Source organism: Hyperolius riggenbachi, chromosome 8 (genome assembly GCF_040937935.1).
Source record: "Hyperolius riggenbachi isolate aHypRig1 chromosome 8, aHypRig1.pri, whole genome shotgun sequence".
NCBI lineage: Eukaryota > Metazoa > Chordata > Amphibia > Anura > Hyperoliidae > Hyperolius > Hyperolius riggenbachi.
The window spans coordinates 299,360,461-299,384,968 of NC_090653.1; the positions used below are offsets into that span (position 1 = coordinate 299,360,461).

The following is a 24,508-nucleotide window of genomic DNA, read 5'->3' on the forward strand; positions in this document are numbered from 1 at the left end:
CCCAGCTCATGCAAATTTTATGTTAATGCTATGAAAATGTATGCAGCAATCATTGGGCCAGTTACATGCAGCAGGCATTACCCCTTCTACTGTAGATCTGTGTAGCATCCAGTTGTGGAGTTTGTTTTGTGTCTCTGTAAGTTTGTTTTTAGCTAAGGCTAGGTTCACAGTGGTCAGTTGCATAAACCACACGTTAAAATGTCTGTGAACTGTAATGGAGACTGGACATAGATTTTAATGTAAAGCCTGCATGCAGCGAGTTAGAACAATGCGATCTGTTACTGTGAACAGTCCCATAGAATTATATGCACAGTGAGTTAACATGCAGAATTATTCTGTAACGCAACTGGCCACTGTGAACAGGGCCTGAGACATTAAATACATCTCTTGAGAATAATCTGGTCACTACCCTGCTCCACAGACTGTCTGCGCTATAGGCTGCAGTTTTCTCAGAGAGACTGAGTATGTGCCTTCCCCCTGCCGTCTGAACCGCAGCGTGATGGAATCAGGGTAGCAGGAACAGCCACACCCACAGGGCTTGAAGTAGACTCGCTGAGCTCTCTGCTTCTGGTCATGTAATCAGAATTGCCTCGCTGCCCACTATAAAGGTGTCATGTGACCTATTAGATGCTACGTCTACATGCATGCCTGGATTTGAGCTCGTGTACATGGGCGGAACAGCCACACATTAACAATTTAGCCACGGCAGATTCTGTTGCATCTGGAATGCAGCGCAGGGTTCACATACTGCCTTTACAGAACCATTACATTCCGATTCTCATACAAAGGACCCCGAGTGCCCTCAGGCCCAGCATCCAGCCCTCAGCTCACACCCCCGTCCCCCGTATCATTTTAGGGGGTTTCTCTTCTGTACCGTTCTTTATCGTTCCCGCTTTAGTTACGCAGAATCATTATTCGGCGCTGCCTACGCTGTTTTTCGAGAGCTCTGAAGTCTGCAAATTACATAAATAAGGATCGACTTCTTCTAAGTGCGTTCCTTATAGACCACGAGACACGGAAACCTATAATTCCCTAATCTGTAAACGCTGCAATTCTATATCGCGCTTCTCTCCGTACGCTCGCCGATCTCGTTTTGTTTTCCCTCCGCTACGGGTGCGATGTTTCCCCAGAGGGAAGGAACAAGTAATCTTTTTGGGATAAACACGGCTAATACGCAGCTCACCCACGCGTCAAGTGAGAGCGCGTATAAAAGAGCGCCTTCTCTCCCGCTCTTCACGGCGAGGGGGCGGAATTTCTAAGGCTTCGTGTTTTTCTTTTCTCTTGATTTAGAATAGAAAAGTACTTTCTTTCCCGCCTCTTACAGGCCTCCCCATGGGAAGGGGCGTTCGGGGGAAACACAATGACAGATGTCACGCTGAACGCCGTCAAAAGTTACAAACAAAATATATATTTATAGAAAGGATTACCACTTTAAAGTGCAAGTCACCTTTTACGTCTGGGATAAAATCACAGAGGTCTGTTCTGGTTTTAAATTTTGGATGTGTGAGCTGGAGCAGACCAGTTGAAGGGTTTAGAAGCAGGCTGCATGGGTGGGGGCTAAATTTTTATCAGGTTGCTCAGGGGCGGGCACACACAGCTCTGTAAGACTATTATAGCCAGACTACTACATGGGTGGGGCTAAATCTGCATCAGGATGCTTAGGGGCAAGCACACACAGCTGTCTAAGACAATTACAGCCAGACTGTACTGTACTGCATGGGTGGGGCTAAATTTGCATCAGGAGGATCAGTGGCGGGCACATATAACTTTCTAAGACAATTACAGCCAGACTGTACTGCATGGGTGGGACCAAATCTGCATCAGGATGCTCAGGGGCAAGCACATATAACTTTCTAAGACAATTACAGCCAGACTGTACTGTACTGCATGGGTGGGACTAAATCTGCATCAGGATGCTCAGGGGCGGGCACACACACAGCTCTCTATGACAATTACAGCCATACTATACTGTAGGGATTTCTCGATGAAAAGATTTCTGACCAGGAATGAGTGAAGCGCCTCTGGTATATGTGACCCTCTGTCACTCAGGAAGTAGAAGCAGCTGCTAGAGCAAAGCCGATTCATAAATTCTACAGTCTGTGAGAAGAATTTATGTAAAATAAACTGGTAACCTTCGCCCAGGAAACTGAAGTTGCGGCTAACAAATCAAACTGCTAGCTGCCAAACATGTTAGCTGCCGGTTATCGATCAGCAGCTATTGGCTGTGATTTGCTAGCTGCTTGTTCTACTTCCTGGACGACAGAAGAATTAACATATTCTGCCAAGGTTGCCAGGCACTTTATTGGTGGTTTATCTGGAGCTTCTATGAAGGTACAATAGTCTCTGCCAGTAAGTGGGTGGGGAGGGAGGGGCTTCAACTTTTCTGCCTCTTGTATTAGGGAATCTCTGTTATTTTTGAGTACAGATGGTGAATGAGAGTTTCTGAGAAACTGGATTAGGATGACAGGTGACACAGGGCCGGTTCTAGTAACAGAGGGGCCCCGGGGCAGAATAAATCCAGGGGCCCCCCAATAGGCCAAAAAGCAGCATTAGGGGCCCTTTTTGCAACAAATTTCCCTCCTGCGCCCCTGAGCTGGCTGCTGACCCTCCCTCCCAATCACCACCCAACTTACCTGTGCTTCCCGGGGCCCCTGCCAGTCTTTGGCAAAGTAGCTGGGGCAGGTGAGAGGCTACATTGCCAAAGACTCTGCAGAGGCCCCAGGGAGCAAAGGTTAAGATGGGAAGGAGATGCCTTGGGGGCCCCTACAGGCTCTGGGGCCCTGGGGCAATTACCCCCTTTGCCTCTATGGTAGCACCGGCCCTGAGGTGACAGAGTACCTGTAGTATTGCCAGAAAAGCAGCATTTTAGTTCCTAATTCACCTGAGACCCTTAAAAACTTGTGCTCCCACAGACCCTATTGCTGACAACCTTTTTTTTTTTTTTCAATTCTGTTTACTTTTAGGGTGAGTGGGAGAGGCAACCATTGCCAGACATTAAACAGGCCCTGCCCCCTGAGGACACATCGTGCCCCGCCCCTGAGGTGCCAGCATCACCAGGACCAGCATTTGTCAACATTAACAAATATCAGGTTTCCTGAGAAGCTCCACCAGAGACACTGGAATATCAGCAGCTGTTTCAACATCAAGAAAACGTTCATAAGTTCACCTCATAATTTCATATTTGTTCACACTGGCAGGCTTCCTGGTAGAACACATTTTTCCCAAAAAATAAATCATCTGAGTCATGTGCATTCTAGAAGAGATATTTCTGCATTGGATGGAGGTAAACCTGCTCTAACCATAACTGAGGCAAACCACACAACCGGCACGTACCCTGGCAAGCCTTCACACCTCTGCCAGTCACATGACTAGTGTCACATGACCAGTGCCAGAAGCTTGAGGAAGTGATGTCCAGACTCTTCTGGTCTCCTGCTGTCAGGCAGGGACCACAGGAGCAAAGCTTTGGTCAATTGGCCAGGCATTGTGTCATGAAGGAATTCCAGCCAGGAATTGGAAAAGTGTAACAGCTTTCTCTGTGTCCACCATCTTGGGATGAATTTAAAGTGTATGTACGGTTTCTCTGTTTTACCTCCTGTAAATTCCCTCCCTACAAGGTAAATAGAGCAGATTTAAGCCATTAGTAGCTTCAGTAGAGTTATCTCGTTTGAGATAAGCCTGCTGCTTTTGATCTCGTGCTGTAAATTCTTGGAATGCTTTGATCTCTCTCTGCTAGCAGAAAATACAGAAACTGAAAGCAGGACTCCTCTATTGTCTCACACTGCCCCCTAGTGACAAGTGGTCATAAACACACATTACAATTAGTAGCAAGGAAATGTAACAAATAAGAAATAAAAACAATGTGCTAAAATACGATGGACTGGAGTGCTTGCATGCCTCTAAATAAATGGGCTGCTAAGAATTGATTGAAAGTTGTTGTTTTTTTTGTTCCTCAAAATCACTCTTTCATAAATCTCTTGAACACTCAGCTAAACAAACTGGGGGTGTCCTGAATTCTCCATATGTGTGACATCGACAGATGGTCAGCAAGATGCCAATAACCCCACCATGCATGCAAATTTCATGCAAATGGTGAGCAGCTTGGAATTTAGTCACTCGTCTTTTACTTGTACAAAATGAGCAGCAAGTTCATTAATGTAAATAGTCACACTTAATAAGGAAAAGATACAAATAACTTCTATTTACAGACGTCAGGAATTTAGGTGCAAATCAGGCTTCTGATATCACATTCCTCCCTTTGTTTTTGAATGTTTGGACTTCCTGTTTTTAGAGTGAGTGGATGTCCAGTTTTTAGAATGTTTTGACTTCTGGTCTTTAGACATACCTCCCAACTTTTTGAGATCAGAAAGAGGGACACTTAAGCCACACCCCTATCATGCCTCTAACCACGCCCCTGACACACCCCTAGTCACAAGACAATATACACTCTGTACAGCGCTGCGGAAGATGTCGGCACTATATAAATACTAAATAATAATAGTCACACATACAAAGATTTCATGAGAAAAATATGTTTTGTCATTCAAACCACACTGGTCCTCTCTATCCTGGTTCATTTTCCTTCATAATAATATTTGAAAATAATAAATATATAAATGTAAAGGATGGGAATAAAGTTTTTAGAGTCAAACACATTTTTCAGGAGAAAAATACATATATTTACATAGATCTGTACATCAGTCCTGAAAGGGAACCAGAGACGAAGCACCCTTGTGTATTTTACCATGTATATCAGTAAGAACATTAGAGAAAACACTTACCATGCTTTCTGTTTCATCCTCACTGCTAAAAGTGTCTGTTATCAGCTGTGATAAGAATCCCGGACTGAGCAATTAAATCTGGCTTTGCTGGGAATGATAATGGCTGAGTCATTATAACAAAGCCACAAGGGGGCAGGCTTGGGCTTGAAATAACACCACAGAAGACAGACTTAGCTATAATCTTTCTGTAGCAAAGCTAGACGGAGCAGCCTGAATGCTCAGTCAGGGATTCTTATCAGAGGTGATAACGGTCAGATTACACAGAGAACAATGAAACAAAGGGCAGATTAGGTGTTTACTGTCATGTTCCCACTGATTTATAAGGTAAAATACAAGAGGGTGCTTCATCTCGGATCCACTTTAAAGAGGGACAAATGAGGAAGAAAGAGGCATTGGGTTCCCAAAGAGGGACAGACAGGAGCTATACCTTTAGAATGTTTTAACTTCCTGTTTTTAGAATGTTTTGACTTCCTGTCTTCATAGCTCCTAACTGTCCCTCTTTCCTCCTCATGTGTCCCTCTTTCAGGACTTTGTCCCTCTTTCTATGTAAATATATATATTTCTCTACTAAATGTGTTCGACTCTAAACTTTATTCCCATCCTTTACATTGATATATTACTAATTGTAAAATGTTACTATGAAGGAAAATGAACCAGGATAGAAAGGACCGGTGTGGTTTGAATTATAGAACATATTATTCTTATAAAATCTTTATGATATGCGTGACTAGGGGTGTGACGGGGGTGTGATCAGGGGTGTGGCAGGGGCGTGACTTTTTCTCATCTCACAGTGTTGAGGGGTATGTGTTTTTAGAATGTTTAGACTTCCTGTTTTTGGAATGTTTAGACTTGCTGAAGATGATATTCTCCAGGTGAGATGAGAAAACATCTGTGAGATGGGTTTATTCAATCAGAGAAGTCAGATTCCTGTGACTCTCTTTGTGATTTTCCAGAACGCCATTTTACTCATCCAGTTCGCCAGCCGTCAGATCCTGCGTCAGATTCGCGCCTCAGCATTGTGTGTCGCGCTCGCTGGTGCCGCTTCGGAGTGACAGAAACATATATTAGACGGTTTTTGTAATTTATCTGCCAGTTGCCTGCTGAGCTCGCTACATTCTTTTCAAATGAGTTTAACCGAGTGGAGATCTCACCTGCTGAGGCCAAACTGATAAACCTCCACCAACTGCAGCTGCTGCCACGGCGACGACATACTGAAATCTGAGGCTATTGGTGGAGGAGCGCCTGTTGGACGAGAGATAGGGGAGCTGGAGGGGACATTAGATTGTGAGCTCCTGAGTGACACACAGTGATAACTTTCCTGTAGAGATCTGCAGATAGAATCAGCCATATGCAAATATGTCCCAGAATAAAAGGTGTCGGCTTCTGACAATGCAGAGTTTTGCCTCTAGGTGTAATATGAAGGCGTCATTGTCACAGTCCCCACCTCCTACTGCGGCCGCAGCCACTGACCCCTCCTACTCGGGCCACAGCCACTGACCCCTTCTACTCGGGCCGCAGCCACGGACCTCTCCTACTCTGGCCGCAGCCACTGGCCCTTCCTACTGCGGCCGCAGCCACGGAGCTCTCCTATAGAGATGTCGCGAACGGTTCGCCTGCGAACGGTTCCAGGCGAACTTTGGGGGTTCGCGTTCGCCTGCACCAGGCGAACATTCGCGGAAGTTCGATTCACCCCATAATGCACTATTGAGCAAAACTTTGACCCTCTACATCACAGTCAGCAGGCACATTATTGTCAAACACACTGCTCTCAATGCCTCTAAATAAATTGGCTGCTAAAGGTTAATTTTATTAACTCTTTCAGGCAGAGAAAGAAAAAAAGGAACACAGCCTAGTTATTTGTGTGCTAGGCACTGTACATACACGTCTATCTCATCATGTCACATGTCACCTTGGGTATCCTTTAATCAGCACATTGATTTCACCATGCACAGAGTGCTCCCGGCCAGAGGCGCACGATCTAGGACGCTCGCCGCCAGCCAGTGCCTGCGCATTACTAAAAGACCTCACCGCCATGGAAGTGGCTGCAAGCAATGAACAGGCCGTCACAGGGGCAGTCAAACTGTTCTTCCACCTCTAGTGGGCGGCTCCCTCTCCAACTGCCAGGTTACAGAAAGGTATGGTAAACTCCACCCACACTATTCAGCTAATCACAACGCTTTGTACTGTAGAGGGCGCTGTGATTGGAGAACTGTCCCCTGTGAGGATTCCTGCTAGATCCCTAAGTAGTCTAGTGCCTCTTAATACACACCTGAAGTGAGGGGAATATGGAGGCTTCCATATTTATGTCCTATTAACCAATGCAGATTCCCTGACTATCCTGCTGTTCCTCTACCTCTAATACTTATAGCCATAACCCCTGAACAAGCATGCAACAGATCAGGTGCTCTGACTGAAGTATGACTGGATTAGCTGCATGCTTGTTTCAGGTGTGTGATTCAGACACTACTGCAGCCAAAGAAATCAGCAGGGCTGCCAGGCAACTGGTATTGTTTAACAGGAAATGAATATGGCAGCCTCCATCTCCCTCACACTTCAGGTGTGCTTAAAGTGACCCATCCTTATATTATTTGCGCACAAGCTGGAATGATCTTGTTGATGGTCTCCAGTTATGAGGAGCGACATTGACAGACAGACGCTGAGGCTTCGCACGCGGTTACTGGCAGCGACTTCGCTTGCTGCGGCTTTCTTCCTTGGCTGCGTTTCAGGTGAATATTCGCCGCCCGCGCTCTCTAATTGAAGTCTCCCCGGAGACGCCGTCATATTTACATTCAGGTGACTTCCCCTCTTCGCTGGCAGAGGAGTCCGGGAAGCGGGCGACGCAGGGGGAGGGGTCTTCGGGGGAAGCTTTGTTTGGATTTGTCGGAGAGAACGAGGCGCGGCGGCAGATGCTGACGGGTCGCCGTCTCCCTGCGGATTTCACTCAACACCTGACAGATCTCTGAAAGGTTAAACTCTGCACAAATTGGCAACTTCAAGAGAACCTGTCAACAGTGCTGGAGGCTTCCGCTGGGACGATCCCGCAAATCTGCCTCACTCCTTCGTAACTGACTGACGATAAATATATAGACGGCCTGTCACAATGGAGGCCACCTTATCCTACATGACAGAACCCCCTACTGGCCGCCATTCCCTGTGGTGACACCCCCCCCCCCCCCAGCGCTAAACTGCGGCACCACAGCACGGCGCACTATAAAAGGGGTCTACAGAAACCCAAAATATACACGTCTCATCTGCGGATAAGAGAATGAATACCAGACTAACTGAGTAGCAGCAGCCACCATATGCCCATAGGTGGACTCAGTGAGCAACAGAGAACAGAGTCGGGGTGACCCAAACCACTAGGAGAGTATAAGGGGCCAAAAGACATTGTAAAGCCCTCCTACTAAAAAGCAATGTTTGGTGTAGTTTACCTTCTTAAAGAGAACCAGAGATGAAGCAACCTCATGTATTTTACCTTATAAATCAGTGGGAACATGACAGTAAACACCTAATCTGCTCTTTGTTACATTGTTCTCTGTTTAATTTGCCTGTTATCACCTCTAAAATAAGAATCCCGACTAAGCAGTCGGTCTGGCTTTGCTACAGAATAATTATAGCTGAGACTGTGTTCTTTGCTGTCTTCAAGTCCAAGCCTGCCCCCTGCTGGCTTTGCTCAGGAATCATTATAGCTGAGTCATTATAGCAAAGCCAGACTCAATGCTCAGTCCGGGATTCTTATCTCAGCTAGATAACAGACACTTTTAGCAGTGAGGATGGAACAGAGAGCATGGTAAATGTTTTCTCTAATGTTCCCACTGATTTCTATGGTAAAATACACAAGGGTGCTTCGTCTCTGGTTCACTTTAAAGAGAACCAGAGATGAAGCACCCTCTTGTATTTTACCTTATAAATCAGTGGGAACATGACAGTAAACACCTAATCTGCCCTTTGTTTCATTGTTCTCTGTGTAATCTGACTGTTATCACGTCTGATAAGAATCCCCGACTGAGAAGTCAGGCTGCTCTGTCTAGCTTTGCTACAGAAAGATTATAGCTAAGTCTGTCTTCTGTGGTGTTATTTCAAGCCCAAGCCTGCCCCCTTGTGGCTTTGCTATAATGACTCAGCAATAATCATTCCCAGCAAAGCCAGATTTAATTGCTCAGTCTGGGATTCTTGTGACTGCTGATAACAGACACTTAGCAGTGAGGGTGAAACAGAGAGCATGGTAAGTGTTGTTTTCTCTAATGTTCCTACTGATATACATGGTAAAATACACAAGGGTGCTTCGTCTCTGGTTCCCTTTAAAGGGAGGGTTCACGGAGAAAATAAAAATACTAATCCACTTACCTGGGGCTTCCTCCAGCCCATGGCAAGCAGGACCTGCCCTCGGCGCCGCGCCGGAGGCTCCTGGTCTTTTCCGGAGGCTTACCCGACGTGGCCAGGCCGGCTTCCAGGTCGGGCTCTTGTGCACTCCAACGTGCGTCTCACGTGGTCGCGCTGACGTCATCGGACGTCCTTCAGGCTGTACTGCGCAGGCTCAGTAGTTCTGCTCCTGCGCAGTACAGTCCGTAGGACGTCCGATGATGTCAGCGTGACCTCATGAGACGCACGCTGGAGCGCAAGGAGAAGCCCGACCAGGAAGCCGGCCTGGCCAAATCGGGTGCGCCACCGGAAAAGACCAGGAGCCTCCGGCGCGGCGCCGAGGGCACTTCCTGCCTGCCACGGGCTGGAGGAAGCCCCAGGTAAGTGGATTAGTATTTTTTTTTCCCATGGATCTTCCCTTTAAAACAGAAGGTACTTGCGATAATTCAATAATAATAATTCAATTTAAGTGAACATCTGTGGTTACCCACAATGCACCACTACTGAATATGCAAATTATCTCTTTATGCCCCTGTAAGCCAGGCAAGCATCCAGAACTGCTGGTGTATAGCAAGCCTAGAGATATGAATTATACAGAGCCACACCAATCCCACATGCAGACAACCTGTTTCGGACTGTTAGTCCTCAGTAGTGTATGGCAGGGATTCAAATAGCTGTATGAGATAGGGCTTGGACCAGTTGTAACAAACGCTGGAGAGGCGGCTGCGGTGAACAGCGCTACCACTGCGGCTGCCTCCAGCTCCATGCCTAGCAATCTATCCGTGCCTCAGGCGTCTAGCACGCCGAGGACGGGTCTGTCAGCAGCACATAGGGTTGCATTGTCGCGTGCGCGCGTGCACAGACAGGACCTTTATGCGGGGAGGAGGCGCGTCAGCTGACCGGCCGATCGGCTGACGGCAGATGAGACGCTCGCCGCTCCTCATTGGCTGATAGGAGGGGGCGTGCCAGAGGGGTCTCCTCTGCTTCATAAGCCTAGCTGAATCACTCGCAACTTGTCTGCTGTTGCGAATACTCTGTGTTAGCGCTCGGACCCTTAGATAGTTCCGGTGTGCTTTGATCCGGGAGGAAACCAGGGATTTCACACAAAATAGGAATTGTTTGATAGCCTAATATTATTCATTACTGTGTTATTATCTGTGCATGACTCTGGCTCGTTCTGACTACTCTTCTGCTCAGTGATTCTGTACCTCTGCCCATCTGATCTTGCTGCCGACTCTGCCTGTTTATACCTTCTTGTCTCTGCCTTCCGATTTTGTACTGCCTCTGTCTGTCTGTTGCCAACCCGATCAGTCTGACCACTCTACTCTCACCAGAGGGCCCTTGACTCTGGTGAGGGACACAGTACTGTTAATACCCACCAGCTCCTCTGGTGAGGTATTGCCAAAGCTATCAGTACTACTGTTGCACCAATCACTCATTGCTATTTGTTGTCACATTAGCTTCTTATATACCAGTATTATAGGTGATTCTGCAGATCACCATATAATCAGGTGATCTGCAGTATCACCTATAATGCAGATATATATCTAATAATCAGAATTCTGTTCTTTGTTGTACTGGTGTAACGATTTGTGTCAACAGAGTAACCAATCAGCTCGGGGTGGCCTAAAACCTTGCTAGACACCAGCAGTTCTGGATGTAAGCCTGGTTTACAGGGGCAAAAAGATTATTTGCATATTCAGTAGCGGTGCATTGTGGGTACCCACAGATGTTCACTTAAAGCTGAATTATCGCAAATACCTTCTGTTTTAAGAAGGCGAACCACACCAAGCATTGCTTTTTAGTAGGAGGGTTTTTCAATCTCTGTTGGCTGAGACTGACTGATAGGCCTAACCACTAATCTAACCTCGCCCTACCCTATCCGCTCACCCTAAAGGTACCCACTAACAGTACAATTTTCTCATCAGATGCAAACTTTCAATGCGATTTTTACAAGTGAATGTAATTGGAAGGAACTTATCGTCTGCTCCCATAAATGGGTTGGTTGATTTTATGATCAAAACGTAAGCGATAAAAGGCATTAAACGTTCAGATTGATTACATTTTCTGATTCGGAATTTTAAATTGTAATAATAACCATACCAATAACCAATACAAATGCAGCATGATGCCTGGATTTCTGCACTGATGGATATAATGTGAATATGAGCGGACATCAAATAAGTGAGTTTACACGTTAAAGCAGCGTTTCTCAGGCCCAGTGCACACCGAGCGGTTTTAGGAGCGATCAACCACATCCGCCTGTGAAACCGCTTGGCTAATGTATTTCAATGGGATGGTGCACGCTGGCGGTTTGAGGTTTGTAGCAAACGTGCCTCCTGCTGCATGTTTGAGGTTTGCCGAAGCGTTTCTGCCTCAATGTAAAGTATAGGAAAAGCTCAAACCGCTCTGAAAGTCGCCAGATCAGAGCAGTTTTCCAGGCGTTTTTGTTACAGAAGCTGTTCAGTAACAGCTTTACTGTAACAATATATGAAATCTGCTACACAAAAACGCTAGGCATGTGTAGAAAACGTCTCTAAACATGCCTAGAATCGCTCTGAAATCTGCTCCAAAAACCGCTAGCGTTTTGCGGATCTTGTAGCGGGTTTGGTGTGCACTGGGCCTCAAACCTGTCCTTGTGACTCCCCAGCAGGGCATGTTCTGCAGGCAGCCTCCCCTATGCACAGGTGGGGTAATTTGTTACATGGAATGCACCTAGCTGAGACACTAATTACCCCACCTGTGCATAGGGGAGGCTGCCTGCAAAACATGCCCCGCTGGGGAGTCATGAGGCCAGGTTTGAGAAACACCGCATTAAAGTGAACCCGAGGTGAGAGTGATATGAAGGCTGCCATATTTATACCACTTGCCTGGCTGTCCTGCTGATCTATCTGGCTGCAGTAGTGTCTGAATCACACACCTGAAACAAGCAACAGCATGCTACTAATCCAGTCACACTTCAGTCAGAGCACCGGATCTGATTCATGCTTGTTCAGGGGCTATGGCTAAAAGTATTAGAGGCAGAGGATCAGCAGGACAGCCAGGCAACTGGTATTGTTTAAAAAGAAAAATATGTCAGCCTCCATTATATTCCTCTAGTTACAATTGTCCTTTAAGGGTCGTTTCGCACTGTACATGTTGCGATACCAGACCAATGCAATGCTAATGAAATGTCGCAGCAAGTCAGACGTGCGACCATACAGTGAAGCATACGGTGCAATGAACAGTGCTTCACTGCCACTGGATATGTGCATGTTACCCTGCAAAACGCACACAATGCTATGCGTTACTGACGGAACCTGCCTCACTGCACTGCGTTGCGATAATATTGTCCATTGCGACGCAAAGCGTAAGAAAAGGGCCCTAATGCTGGGCATACACAGCTCGTTTTTGCTGGTCAGTTCTCTCATTCGATCGTTTCGCCGCTCGATTCTGCAGTCAATTATCTTCCGCTCATTTTTCTTATCTTTTTCCATTCACTTCAATCCGGATTCGAGCGTCGAAACAATCGGGGCGGGAGATGGGACATGTCGGAAATTATCGAGCCATCTTAATGGCTCAAAAACGAGCCGTGTGTACCCAGCATAATGGCCCATACTCACGGGCTACGATTGTCGCGCGCGTGTTGCGGCGACAGGTCGCCCGTGAGTATGCACCGTTGCACGGGCGCGCACCCCGAACTGTCGCCCATCGCGGATGTCGCCAGGCGATTGAACTGCTCAATCGCCTGGCGACAGTCGCCGCCGCAACGGTCGCTAGTCCGCGTGAGTACGCGGACTAGCGACAGCAACCTCCATTGAGGTATACGGAGCTTCCGGCAGGGGGAGGAGTAACGTCGGCGACAGCTTCCGTCGCGCCGCTGGTCCCTCTTCTGCGTGTGTACGCGGAGGGACCTGGCGAGGAGCTGTCGCCCACACGCTCACGTGTGCTGGCGACAGGCAACTTTTGCTGCCCGTGAGTACGGGCCACAAGAGGCAAAACATTCACTCTATAGGAATAAAAAATAATCACTAGAATGCTTTTCTGCAAACAGCTTTAATTCGTATTCAACAATTATTTTACATTTCAAGTTTGGCCCATATTTTGTGTTTATCGATAATAGCAAGATGATAAGACAAACGCGATCTGAGGCGAGATTGAAATGAGGGTGTAAAACAACGGATGTTATCAGGATTACGACTGTGCGAGTTATTCTCTCTCCGCTGGGCTGAACCGGATCTTTGCACAGAAGTAATACAATGACTGTTCGATGGCGGCCAGCTGTCAGATAAGCGCTAGCCCTCATACACACGGCAGATCCTGATCGGTAATGGTTAGCGTGACAGCGACAGGAAGCGGCGCTCCACAGACATGTATACCGTGTGCGGTTCTGTTGAGAGAGGAGGAGCAACGGGCAGCTAACCAATGAGGGGCATCCTGCGGAATGGTGAGAAAATGATACGTGGCGCTTGTTCATCGCTTAGCGAGCCGCCATGTTGGATTGCTATACATAGCTACATACACACACACCAGATTCTCAGACAAGATGGCACAGAACCATCGACCCAACCAAGCGTAATCTAGCATGTGTATGAGGCTTTAACCACTTGAGGACCCACCCTTTACCCCCCCTTAAGGACCAGCGCTGTTTGGATCTGTGCTGGGTGGGCTCTGCAGCCCCCAGCACAGATCCGCGGCCACACAGAGCGATCAGATCGCCCCCCTTTTTTCCCCACTAGGGGGATGATGTGCAGGGGGGGTCTGATCGCTCCTACTTGCAGGCATTTTGCGGGGGGGGCACCTCAAAGCCCCCCTCCGCGGCGACATTCTCCCCCCTCCCTCTCCTACCTTCTCCCCCGGGAGATCTGGGCTGCACAGGACGCTATCCGTCCTGTGCAGCCAGTGACAGGACGTCCCCTGTCACATGGCGGCGATCCCCGGCCGCTGATTGGCCGGGGATCGCCGATCTGCCTTACGGCGCTGCTGCGCAGCAGCGCCGTACAAATGTAAACAAAGCGGATTATTTCCGCTTGTGTTTACATTTAGCTTGCGAGCCGCCATCGGCGGCCCGCAGGCTATTCACGGAGCCCCCCCGCCGTGATTTGACAGGAAGCAGCCGCTCGCACGAGCGGCTGCTTCCTGATTAATCAGCCTGCAGCTGGCGACGCAGTACTGCGTCGCTGGTCCTGCAGCTGCCACTTTGCCGACGCACGGTATAAGCGTGCGGTCGGCAAGTGGTTAAAGAGACACTGAAGCGAAAAAATATATATGATATAATGAATTGGTTGTGTACTATGAATAATTACTAGAAGATTAGCAGCAAAGAAAATATTCTCATATTTTTATTTTCAGGTATATAGTGTTTTTTCTAACATTGCATCATTCTCTAATATGTGCAGATTACACAACACTCAGCATTCAAAATGATTCTTTCAGAGCAGTCTGTGAACTAATGACCTCTCCTCTGCCAGAGGAAAAGTAAATAGTCAACTAACAGTTGAGATAATAAAAGTCAGAAGACAGCCCTCTCCATGACTTTGAAAGTTGTTATCTCTATGCAAAAAAAGCCATCATCTCTACAACTGGAGTTTCTTAACTCTTCCTGTACTGGAAACAATTAGACTGATGTATCTGATCTTAATGATTTATTTCTTAGCTGTACTACACATACAAATCATAATATAGTTTTTTTTTCGCTTCAGTGTCTCTTTAAGAGAAACTTTAATGCAAAATCCAATCAGAAGTAGAGACCCTCTTTGCCTGAGATATCTTTACCTTTTCTCTAAGGGCCAGTGCACACCAGAAATCGATTTTTCTAGGCATGTGCCTAGCGATTTTTGAAGAGTTTTGGGGTAGCAGATTTTATATTGTTACAGTACAGCTGTAACTGAACAGCTTCTGTAACAAAAACACTTTGGAAAAACGCTTGAGCAGAGCGATTTTCTCTTTCCTATATAACATTGAGGCTGAATCGCCTCAAATGCAAATGCAGGTCCTGCAGCATTTCTGCTGATTTCTGAGAAAAAAAAAATCAAAAAAAAAAAAAATCAAAAAAAAAAAAAATCACATGGCTCTGGTGTGTTCTATCCCATTCATATACATTAGCCAAGCGCTTTTCAAAGCGATGGCATTTTTAAAAGCACTCAGAAGAGCTCTTGGTGTGCACCAGCCCCAATAGATCACCAGGGACTGATGTGTAGCTAATATTGAGATGAAACCCCTCCCACAGTGTGAGGTCATGGCCATGGCCCTGACCGTTTCCTCTCTGTGAACATCGTTGCATTGTGGGAAATAACTGTACAGCAAGCAGTATAAAAAGACAACCCCTTCAGCCTATCACATGGTTAGTGGGTGTGTTTATCGATACTGGCAGTTGGTGCTGTCTGGTTTTTTTTTTCCCACGCCTGCCAGGAGTAAATAACCTGCAGACTCACAGAGGATCAAACAACATGAACGAATTAAGGTGGCCATACACTGGTCGATTTGCCATCAGATTCGACCAACAGATAGATCCCTCACTGATCAGAGAGGGATCGTATGGCTGCCTTTACTGCAAACAGATTGTGAATCGGTTTCAGCATGCAACCGATCGCAAGCTGTGGAGCTGCCACGCCCCTTTCCCCCCTGCATACATTACCTGTTCCGCCGGCGCGAGTCCCCTGGTCCCCGCTGTCTTCTTCTCCGCTCCGGGCCGTTCCTGAAGCTACTGAACTTCCTGTCCAGGGGAAGTTTAAACAGTAGAGGGCGCTCTACTGTTTAAACTTCCTGCCGGGACAGGAAGTTCTGTGTAGCTGCAGCGGTCCGGAACCCAGCACGGAAATAAGACAGTGGGGACCAGGGGAGTCGCGCGGGCGGAACAGGTAATTTATATCCGCTGTATTGCGTCGGTCATCGGGCATTCGAACGCCGCTATCAACGCACTCCCAACCCGCCAGCAATCGAGAAAAATCTTCCGCACGGACGGATCGACGGGAACGATCGATTTCGGTCGGAAATCGATCGTTCTGTCAGAAGTGTGCACGGCCATTTCACAGCCGATTCTATCACTGTGATCGAATCGGCTGTATATCGGCGGGAAAATCGTTAGGTGTATGGGCCCCTTTACACAGCGAGTCTCAATCATTTCTTGATCAAATGCACAATGTATGCGATCTGCAAAGACAACAGAAATGCATAGACTGCACAGTGTGATGTATCCATCTATGCTTTGCGATTCAGCCGCAGAACCGCAGCACGTGGCTGCCTGCATCTTTTGCATGACAGTGCGATTCCGATTTAATTGGATCCCAAAAGATCTAGTTCAGCCCAGCTGATTTCTCCTTCCTGTGAGGCAAAAGTACATTCCTCTAAAGTTAAAGGACAAGGGCAGTGAGAGCGATAGGGAGGCTGCCATATTTGTTTCCCTTTAAGCAATACTAGTTACGTATGTACAAAGAGAGAGAGATAGGGCAGCACTCAAATGACCAGGATGTGCAGCGGTGCAGAAATTCACCCGTGCATTATCGGGACTTAAAGTGAACCAGAGACGAAGCACCCTCATGTATTTACCTTATATATCAGTGGGAACATTAGAGAAAACACCTACCCTGCTCTCTGTTTCATCCTTCACTGCTCAGCCTGCTTCTAATCAGCCCTGATAAAATCCCCCACTGAGCATTCAGTCTGGCTTTGCTCAGGAATCATTATAGCTGAGTCAATCTTCTGTGATGTCTCTGCTTTCCTACTATGTATCCTTCTAGCAGGAAAGCAGAGCCACAAGGGGGCAGACTTGGGCTTGAAAAGACACCAGAGAAGACAGACTCCGCTATAATCATTCTGGTGAAAGCTAGACTGAATGCTCAGTTGGAGATTCTTATCAGAGCTGATAACAGGCAGGCTGAGCAGTGAAGAATGAAACAGAGAGCAGGGTAGTTGTTTACTGTCATGTTCCCATTGATATATATGGTAAAATACAAGAGGGTGCTTCGTCTCTGGTTCACTTTTTTAAGCATCATCCAAATCAATCCCACACAGCTCTTTTACACAAAAATCAATTGATTTTGCTCAATGCTAAAATGGTAATGGCCACATTTTTGTACTATTTTTGCATTGAACAAAATAAAGCGATTGTTGTGTAAAAGAGCTGTGCGGGATTGATGTGGATAATACCAGTTGCCTGGCAGCCCTGCTGATCTATTTGGCTGCAGTGGTGTCTGAATCACACCAGGAACAAGCATGCAGCTAATCTTGTCAGATCTGATAATGTCAGAAACGCCAGATCTGCTGCATGCTTGTTCAGGGGCTATGGCTAAAAGTATTAGAGGCAGAGGATCAGCAGGACTGCTAGGCAACTGGCATTGTTTAACAGGAAATAAACATGGCAGCCTCCATACCCCTCTCACTTCAGTTGTTCTTTATACCTAACTGATGAGTTTCCAGCAGAGGCACATATCAGCGTGTTTATAAACCAGAAAATGCAAAACATCATCTATTTCTTTCTATGGCGCAGAATCTCCATCTCAAACATGGCTGTCGTTATTAGTCTTCCAGTATTTTTTGAACTATAAATACCGCAGTTAATAAGGTCTCATTCGCATTACAACCCGCAGATGGCCGTGTAATCGGAACGCAGCGCGTACGATTGCACGCCATCTGCGTTTTTATGCATTGCTGGCTGATCCCATGCACTTGTAGTGAATGGGTCAGCCGGGCGTTTTGATAAAAAATGCGTGCAGCATGCGTTCATGTACAGCACAGGTCCGCAACACATGTAATGTGATCAGACAGTGCAGACTATGCGCTTCTGAGGTCGGGCGTGGCTGCCTCCTGCACGCCTCGCTGAAATACGGACGGCAACGCGTGCAGTGTGAACGAGGCCTAAGTCACCGCCACGCACTGGACTGCGGCCTCAGTCAGCGACAAGATAGGGGAATCCCCGATGTATTAATGCCAGATACGATCCACTCAAAATAAAAAGTTTCTCACAATTGGCGAAGGCTTCCTCCGCGGGCATCGGGGGGGCCGAAGTCACATCACAGCGGCTCGTCTTCTTACAGAAGAATCTTCCTGACAGTGAAAGTCTCACTTGGCCTATTCCTGAGCGTAGCGCGCCCTATGCAGCCGTCCTGAGCGTGGTGCGTTCTGGACTCCGGAACATTCTGCAGACGGCCCAGCCCCCAACATCTGGCGACTGAAGGGGGGATTCTGGGGGGGATGACAGAGGAGGACGTGTGTCGGGGGAGTTCAGAAGTTTTTAAAGGACACTCCGCATAAATGTATATCGGAGTTTAGGGCCACCAGCCAGATAAACCTGGAATCTCATATCTCTCGAGACCGAGACGTGATAAACGAGATGCAAATCTTTCCGACTTGCCTGCAAATTCCATGAAAATTGCATGCAACTCGGAACTGGGCCAATAAAACGATTACTGCAGCTCTGGACTGGACCGATTCCAAGCTGCGGGCGAGTCAGAAGAATGAGCTTCGCAGTGATCATCTGTGTTAAGGTGGCCACTAATGATCCAATCTTTTTCATCCAATTTTACCAAATCTATGTAGTAGAAGGGTAAACTGAGTGATTGTATTAAATGGATAATTTAGGCAGTTCCCTTATATTACATAGAAATGGTGAGATTGGATGAAAAAGATTGGATCATTTGTGGCCACCGTTAGGATTCTCAACGGCAACTTCTCTCCGACCGCAGGAGTTCCCAGCCATGCCCAGCTTCGGCAGTCATTACTAAATCTCTTCATTGTGGGAGGAGCAGACGTAACCAATCATAGGCAAATCTACCCATTATGGGAGGGGCAGAGACAACCGAAATCTCCCCATTGTGTGAAGGGCAGAGACACAACCAGTCATAGGAAATCTCCCTATTGTGGGAGGAGCATAGATACACCCATCATAGGGAAATCTCACCATTGTGGGAGGAGCATAGATACACCCATCATAGGGAAATCTCCCCATTGTGTGAAGAGCAGAGAGACAACCAGTCATAGGAAATCTCCCTATTGTGGGAGGAGCATAGATACACCCATCATAGGGAAATCTCCCCATTGTGGGAGGGGCAGAGACAACCGAAATCTCCCCATTGTGTGAAGGGCAGAGAGACAACCAGTCATAGGAAATCTACCCATTGTGGGAGGAGCATAGATACACCCATTATAGGGAAATCCCCCCCATTATGGGCGGAGACACCAATCACAGGGGAATTCTGGTGCTGACACATACAAGTCGGTGAGGGGAGGACACACCCACTGGTGATCGCCCAACATTGAGACATCAGTTTTGTCCGTCGTTTTAAAAACCTTCATCAACCAATCGGTGACCCCGGAACAAGCATAGAAATATACTGTATAATAACAGAGCCATTGATATATAATGCATGTAACATAATCTCATCATTTCAGGAAAACATTGACTGGCAGTAAAGCAATATGGCGTCCTGCTGGGTAACCGGTAGAGCTGCATAGTTCTTACGGCCAGTGGCCACGCCTCCTCTGTGGAATATCCCATGACGTTACAGGCTGTCAGTGGCCACGCCTCCTCTGTGGAATATCCCATGACGTTACAGGCTGTCAGTGGCCACGCCTCCTCTGTGGAATATCCCATGACGTTACAGGCTGTCAGTGGCCACGCCTCCTCTGTGGAATATCCCATGATGTTACAGGCCGTCAGTAGCCACGCCTCCTCTGTGGAATATCCCATGACGTTACAGGCTGTCAGTGGCCACGCCTCCTCTGTGGAATATCCCATGATGTTACAGGCCGTCAGTAGCCACGCCTCCTCTGTGGAATATCCCATGACGTTACAGGCTGTCAGTGGCCACGCCTCCTCTGTGGAATATCCCATGATGTTACAGGCCGTCAGTAACCACGCCTCCTCTGTGGAATATCCCATGACGTTACAGGCTGTCAGTAGCCACGCCTCCTCTGTGGAATATTCCATGACTTTACAGGCTACCAGTAACCACGCCTCCTCTGTGGAATATCCCATGACGTTACAGGCCGTCAGTAGCCACGCCTCCTCTGTGGAATATCCCATGACGTTACAGGCCGTCAGTAGCCACGCCTCCTCTGTGGAATATTCCATGACGTTACAGGCCGTCAGTGACCACGCCTCCTCTGGAATATTCCATGACATTACAGGCTGTCAGTGGCCACGCCTCCTCTGTGGAATATCCCATGACGTTACAGGCTGTCAGTGACCACGCCTCCTCTCCCATGACGCGGTCACTGCTCTCAGTAAACATGGCAGCAATCAGGAAGTGCATAGTTTGGGGGGTTGTCAGGCACTGGTAGGAGGTAACAATGGTCATTTGGCTGTATTTAGCAATTTCTGTTAATTAGCCTGTAGGCAGCCCCAGATTCTCCTGTGGATTTACAGCTCTGGTGGGTGCAGGATAAGGTCAGGGGAGGAGCAGGGTAGGCGCGCTCGGGGCAGGCGGGAGCAGGGCAGGCGGCGTCGGGGCAGGCGGGAGCAGGGCAGGCGGCGTCGGGGCAGGCGGGAGCAGGGCAGGCGGCGTCGGGGCAGGCGGGAGCAGGGCAGGCGGCGTCGGGGCAGGACGGGAGCAGGGCAGGCGGCGTCGGGGCAGGCGGGAGCAGGGCAGGCGGCGTCGGGGCTGGCGGGAGCAGGGCAGGCGGCGTCGGGGCTGGCGGGAGCAGGGCAGGCGGCGTCGGGGCTGGCGGGAGCAGGGCAGGCGGCGTCGGGGCTGGCGGGAGCAGGGCAGGCGGCGTCGGGGCTGGCGGGAGCAGGGCAGGCGCCGTCGGGGCTGGCGGGAGCAGGGCAGGCGCCGTCGGGGCTGGCGGGAGCAGGGCAGGCGCGGTCAATGCTGGCGGGAGCAGGGCAGGCACGGTCGGGGCTGGCGGGAGCAGGACAGGCACGGTCGGGGCTGGCGGGAGCAGGACAGGCACGGTCGGGGCTGGCGGGAGCAGGACAGGCACGGTCGGGGCTGGCGGGAGCAGGACAGGCACGGTCGGGGCTGGCGGGAGCAGGACAGGCACGGTCGGGGCTGGCGGGAGCAGGGCAGGCACGGTCGGGGCTGGCGGGAGCAGGATAGAGGTGATCAGGGCTTCATGCTCCCCCCTCCGTAAATGCCTTTTACTCTGTTATTGTTTGGGTCAAACGGAGACTTTAGGTGGGCTACTGCTGTATAGGTGACCCCCATCCTCTCCAGGTCGTATTCCCCACTGTGTACAAAGTCCAGCGAGACCTGCGAAGAGAAATGACATCAGCAGGGACGTAATACATACGCCAGACTTACTGTCCCCCCACAACCTCCACGCTTTACGCCTGGTACACACATCCAGTTTTGATTGGCCAATCACTGAGCAATTTCTCCTACTTCTATGTAGTATGAGAGTGCAGGGCTGTGGAGTCGGTCCAAAAATCCACCGACTCCGACTCCTCAGTTTAGGATTCCACCGACTCCGACTCTTCGACTCCGACTCCTCTAATTTGCATATTACAATTTTGTTGATTAAAAAGTATGTAACATGAAATTTGTCTCTTAACTGCCAACGCTTAGGAATTTTACAAGACAACTGAAGTGAGAAGGATATGTAGACTACTATATTTATTCCTTTTAGACTAAAACTAGTCCTTGGTAAGAGTACTTGTAAAAGGTACAGACCGGAACAAAGAACATCTATCAGGCCCTAGGCAATGTAACTGTGGGTACATGTAAGAGTGATGTGCAGGTACTCTGCAGGGGAATGAGGAGATTCTTCCTCTATTACACATTCTTCATGCACAATCTGAACATGGATCAGGCCCTAGGCAATGTAACTGTGGGTACATGTAAGAATGATGTGCAGGTACTCTGCAGGGGAATGAGGAGATTGTAAACAGACAACACCTCTGTGTTCAATGTGCACAGCATTCTCAGTGGATTCCCTGTAGCTCTGTGGGGAGTGCATATGTAGAGTATAGTACTACTGTGTAACAAAGTAAACCTGAGACTGATGAAATTAAAGTTTTATACATACCTGGGGCTTCCTCCAGCCGCCTTCAGGATAATCAGTCCCTCGTTGTCCTCCTCCACCACCTGGATCTTCTGCTATGAGTCCAGGTACTTGAGCCAGTCAGGGCGTAGTGCGCATGCACACACTCCGCCGCCGGGAGCATACTACACCTGTGCAGCACTATTGCGCAGGTGCAGAATGTTCCTGGCTGTGGGAGCGGCATGCGGCCGGACAGCGCTGACTGGCTGAATTACCAGGACTCATATCAGAAGATCCGGGTGGTGGAGGACAGCGAGGGACTGATTAGCCTGAAGGGGGCTGGAGGAAGCCCCAGGTATGTATAAAACTTTACTTTTCATCCATTTCAGGTACCCTTTAATTTGTAGTCACCAAACTAAATTTTAACAACATATCAAATTATTTGATTTCATCAGTAAAGGGAGTGCATACATTTGCATAAATCAGCATCAATGCAGAATTATTTCCATGTCATTGACCATCTCTATTAGTGACACAGCTACACATCAGGCTTTATTCTTACAGCATAGATGTTATTTAGTATATATAAGAGATTCCTGTGTACACATCATATATACAGTTACAATCAGATATGTATATCTGACCTTAAAAATACAGGGACTGCTTTATTGAAGCAGCACAAGTAACTAATTTTGATTGGTTTATTTCATTTTTGTGGACTAAGCACAGCTATTACTGTATGTATACATTATTTTAATGACTTATCTGAAAAATAGAACATTTTATCATATTTTCTATTTTAATTACAGTTACAAATTTATTAGGAGTCGGTGCATTTTTTCCCGACTCAGACTCCAGGCACCCAAAATTGCCCGACTCCACAGCCCTGCGAGAGTGTACCTACACAATCTGCTCATAGCATTCAAAATCCATTTGGCCCTCCTACTACCTGGAGAGGGTAAAACTGGCCAATCAAAATGTAGAAAGTGTGTGCCAGTCTTTAGACTATGCTGGGGACACTTAATGGATGGACATAGTCAGTGACATGAATAGCTGGGTCTCCTCTGCAGAAACGAGTCAGTGGAACAAATGTGTAGGGATTGGCAAGAATCTGACCTTATTCGCCAATCTCCGGTAAAGCGGACCTGAACTCAGAACTTCCTTTCTGCTCTAAAAGATAAGCAACAGTATAATAATCTTTACAGAAAAAACATTTCTTTGTTACAGCTAAATCAAATCCTGCAGTGTATCTATCTCCTGCTTTCATGGAAGCAGACACATCGTTAACATCCTGTGCTTTCAAATGAGCTTATCTGCTGTAGCAGTCAGCTGACAGAGGGGAGAGATCAATTTACAACTTGTGATTAGACACAAATGAAGAGGAATTAGACTAAAATTTCTAAATACATACAGGGTACATTTCTTAGTTTTCTTTCTGTCCTGTGCAAAAGTTCAGGTCCACTTTAAAGGACACTTGAAGTGAGAGGGATATGGAGGCTGCCATATTGATTTCCTTTTAAACAATGCACATTGCCTGATGGCTGATCTTCTGCCTCTAATACTTTTAGCCACAGCCCCTGAACAAGCATGCAGCAGATCAGGTGACTGAAGTGTAACTTGATTAGCTGCATGCTTGTTTCAGGTGTGTGATTCAGACACTACTGCAGCCAAATAGATCAGCAGGGCTGCCAGGCAACTGGTATTGTTTAACAGGAAATAATTATGGAAGCTTTGCTTTAGGTCCCTTTTAATAACCCTGTGGAACAGCTGTGCTTTGCATGCTCATACAATAATGTAAGTAAGTTGAGATAGGGCCCATTTCCACCAAGTACAAATACGCAGCGTTTCCCCGCATCTGAGCCGGACAGGAAACGCTGCCTATACCACCAATAGCATGCCGTCTGAGTCACATGTCAGCGCGATTCTGGACGGCAAGCTTCAGTGTTCTGTACCACGCATCCGACTCCCTATAGCAGTGCATGGTGTGGATAGAGCGATTTGCCGGAGGCTTCGCAGCAGCACGGGTGCCGTGTCTGACACGGAAACGCGCGTGGCACCAGTGCACATGAGCAAACGATGAGTGTGCCCGCCTCAAGGGTAAGAAGTGCATATACTGGGGAGTCCTAACAGGGCAGAAGGTCCATCACATCTCCCTGAATTCCACAGCAGACATAGTAATCCCGGTAAGGACTCAACCCTCTGCGGAAGATTATCCAATGATACTTATTGCATATAGTTTGCAGTAGTACAGACAGAGCATACTAGCCAGCACCACGTTTCCGGCTATCGCCATTTCTCAAGTGCTGAAGCTACTGGCACATTTACAACACATATAAAGACATTCAACATCACGTGCCCCCCCCCAATTAATAGGGGCGGGTACCTCCTTAATTAGTTACTTAACCCTTCCTCAATTAATTACTTAACCCTTCCAGTGGAAACAAGCCCATAAGGTTTGTGAAAAGCAG

The 24,508-nt window shown here is 47.8% G+C and overlaps 3 protein-coding genes across 3 annotated transcripts in view; 1 reads left to right on the plus strand and 2 right to left on the minus strand.

Moving 5' to 3' along the window:
* The window catches only part of DBH (dopamine beta-hydroxylase), a 93,367-nt gene extending 89,463 nt beyond the window's left edge, over positions 1-3,904 (plus strand). Inside the window, exon 12 of the mRNA XM_068248030.1 lies at positions 2,964-3,904. Coding sequence (XP_068104131.1) covers positions 2,964-3,098 — 135 coding nt within the window. The 3' untranslated portion in view covers positions 3,099-3,904. The remainder of the gene's footprint in view (positions 1-2,963) is intronic.
* Positions 1-24,508, minus strand: part of FAM163B (family with sequence similarity 163 member B) — a 314,838-nt gene that overhangs the window by 276,472 nt on the left and 13,858 nt on the right. The gene's annotated exons all lie outside the window — the stretch shown is intronic.
* The window catches only part of SARDH (sarcosine dehydrogenase), a 166,016-nt gene continuing 158,614 nt past the window's right edge, over positions 17,107-24,508 (minus strand). Inside the window, exon 21 of the mRNA XM_068249222.1 lies at positions 17,107-21,310. Coding sequence (XP_068105323.1) covers positions 21,164-21,310 — 147 coding nt within the window. The 3' untranslated portion in view covers positions 17,107-21,163. The remainder of the gene's footprint in view (positions 21,311-24,508) is intronic.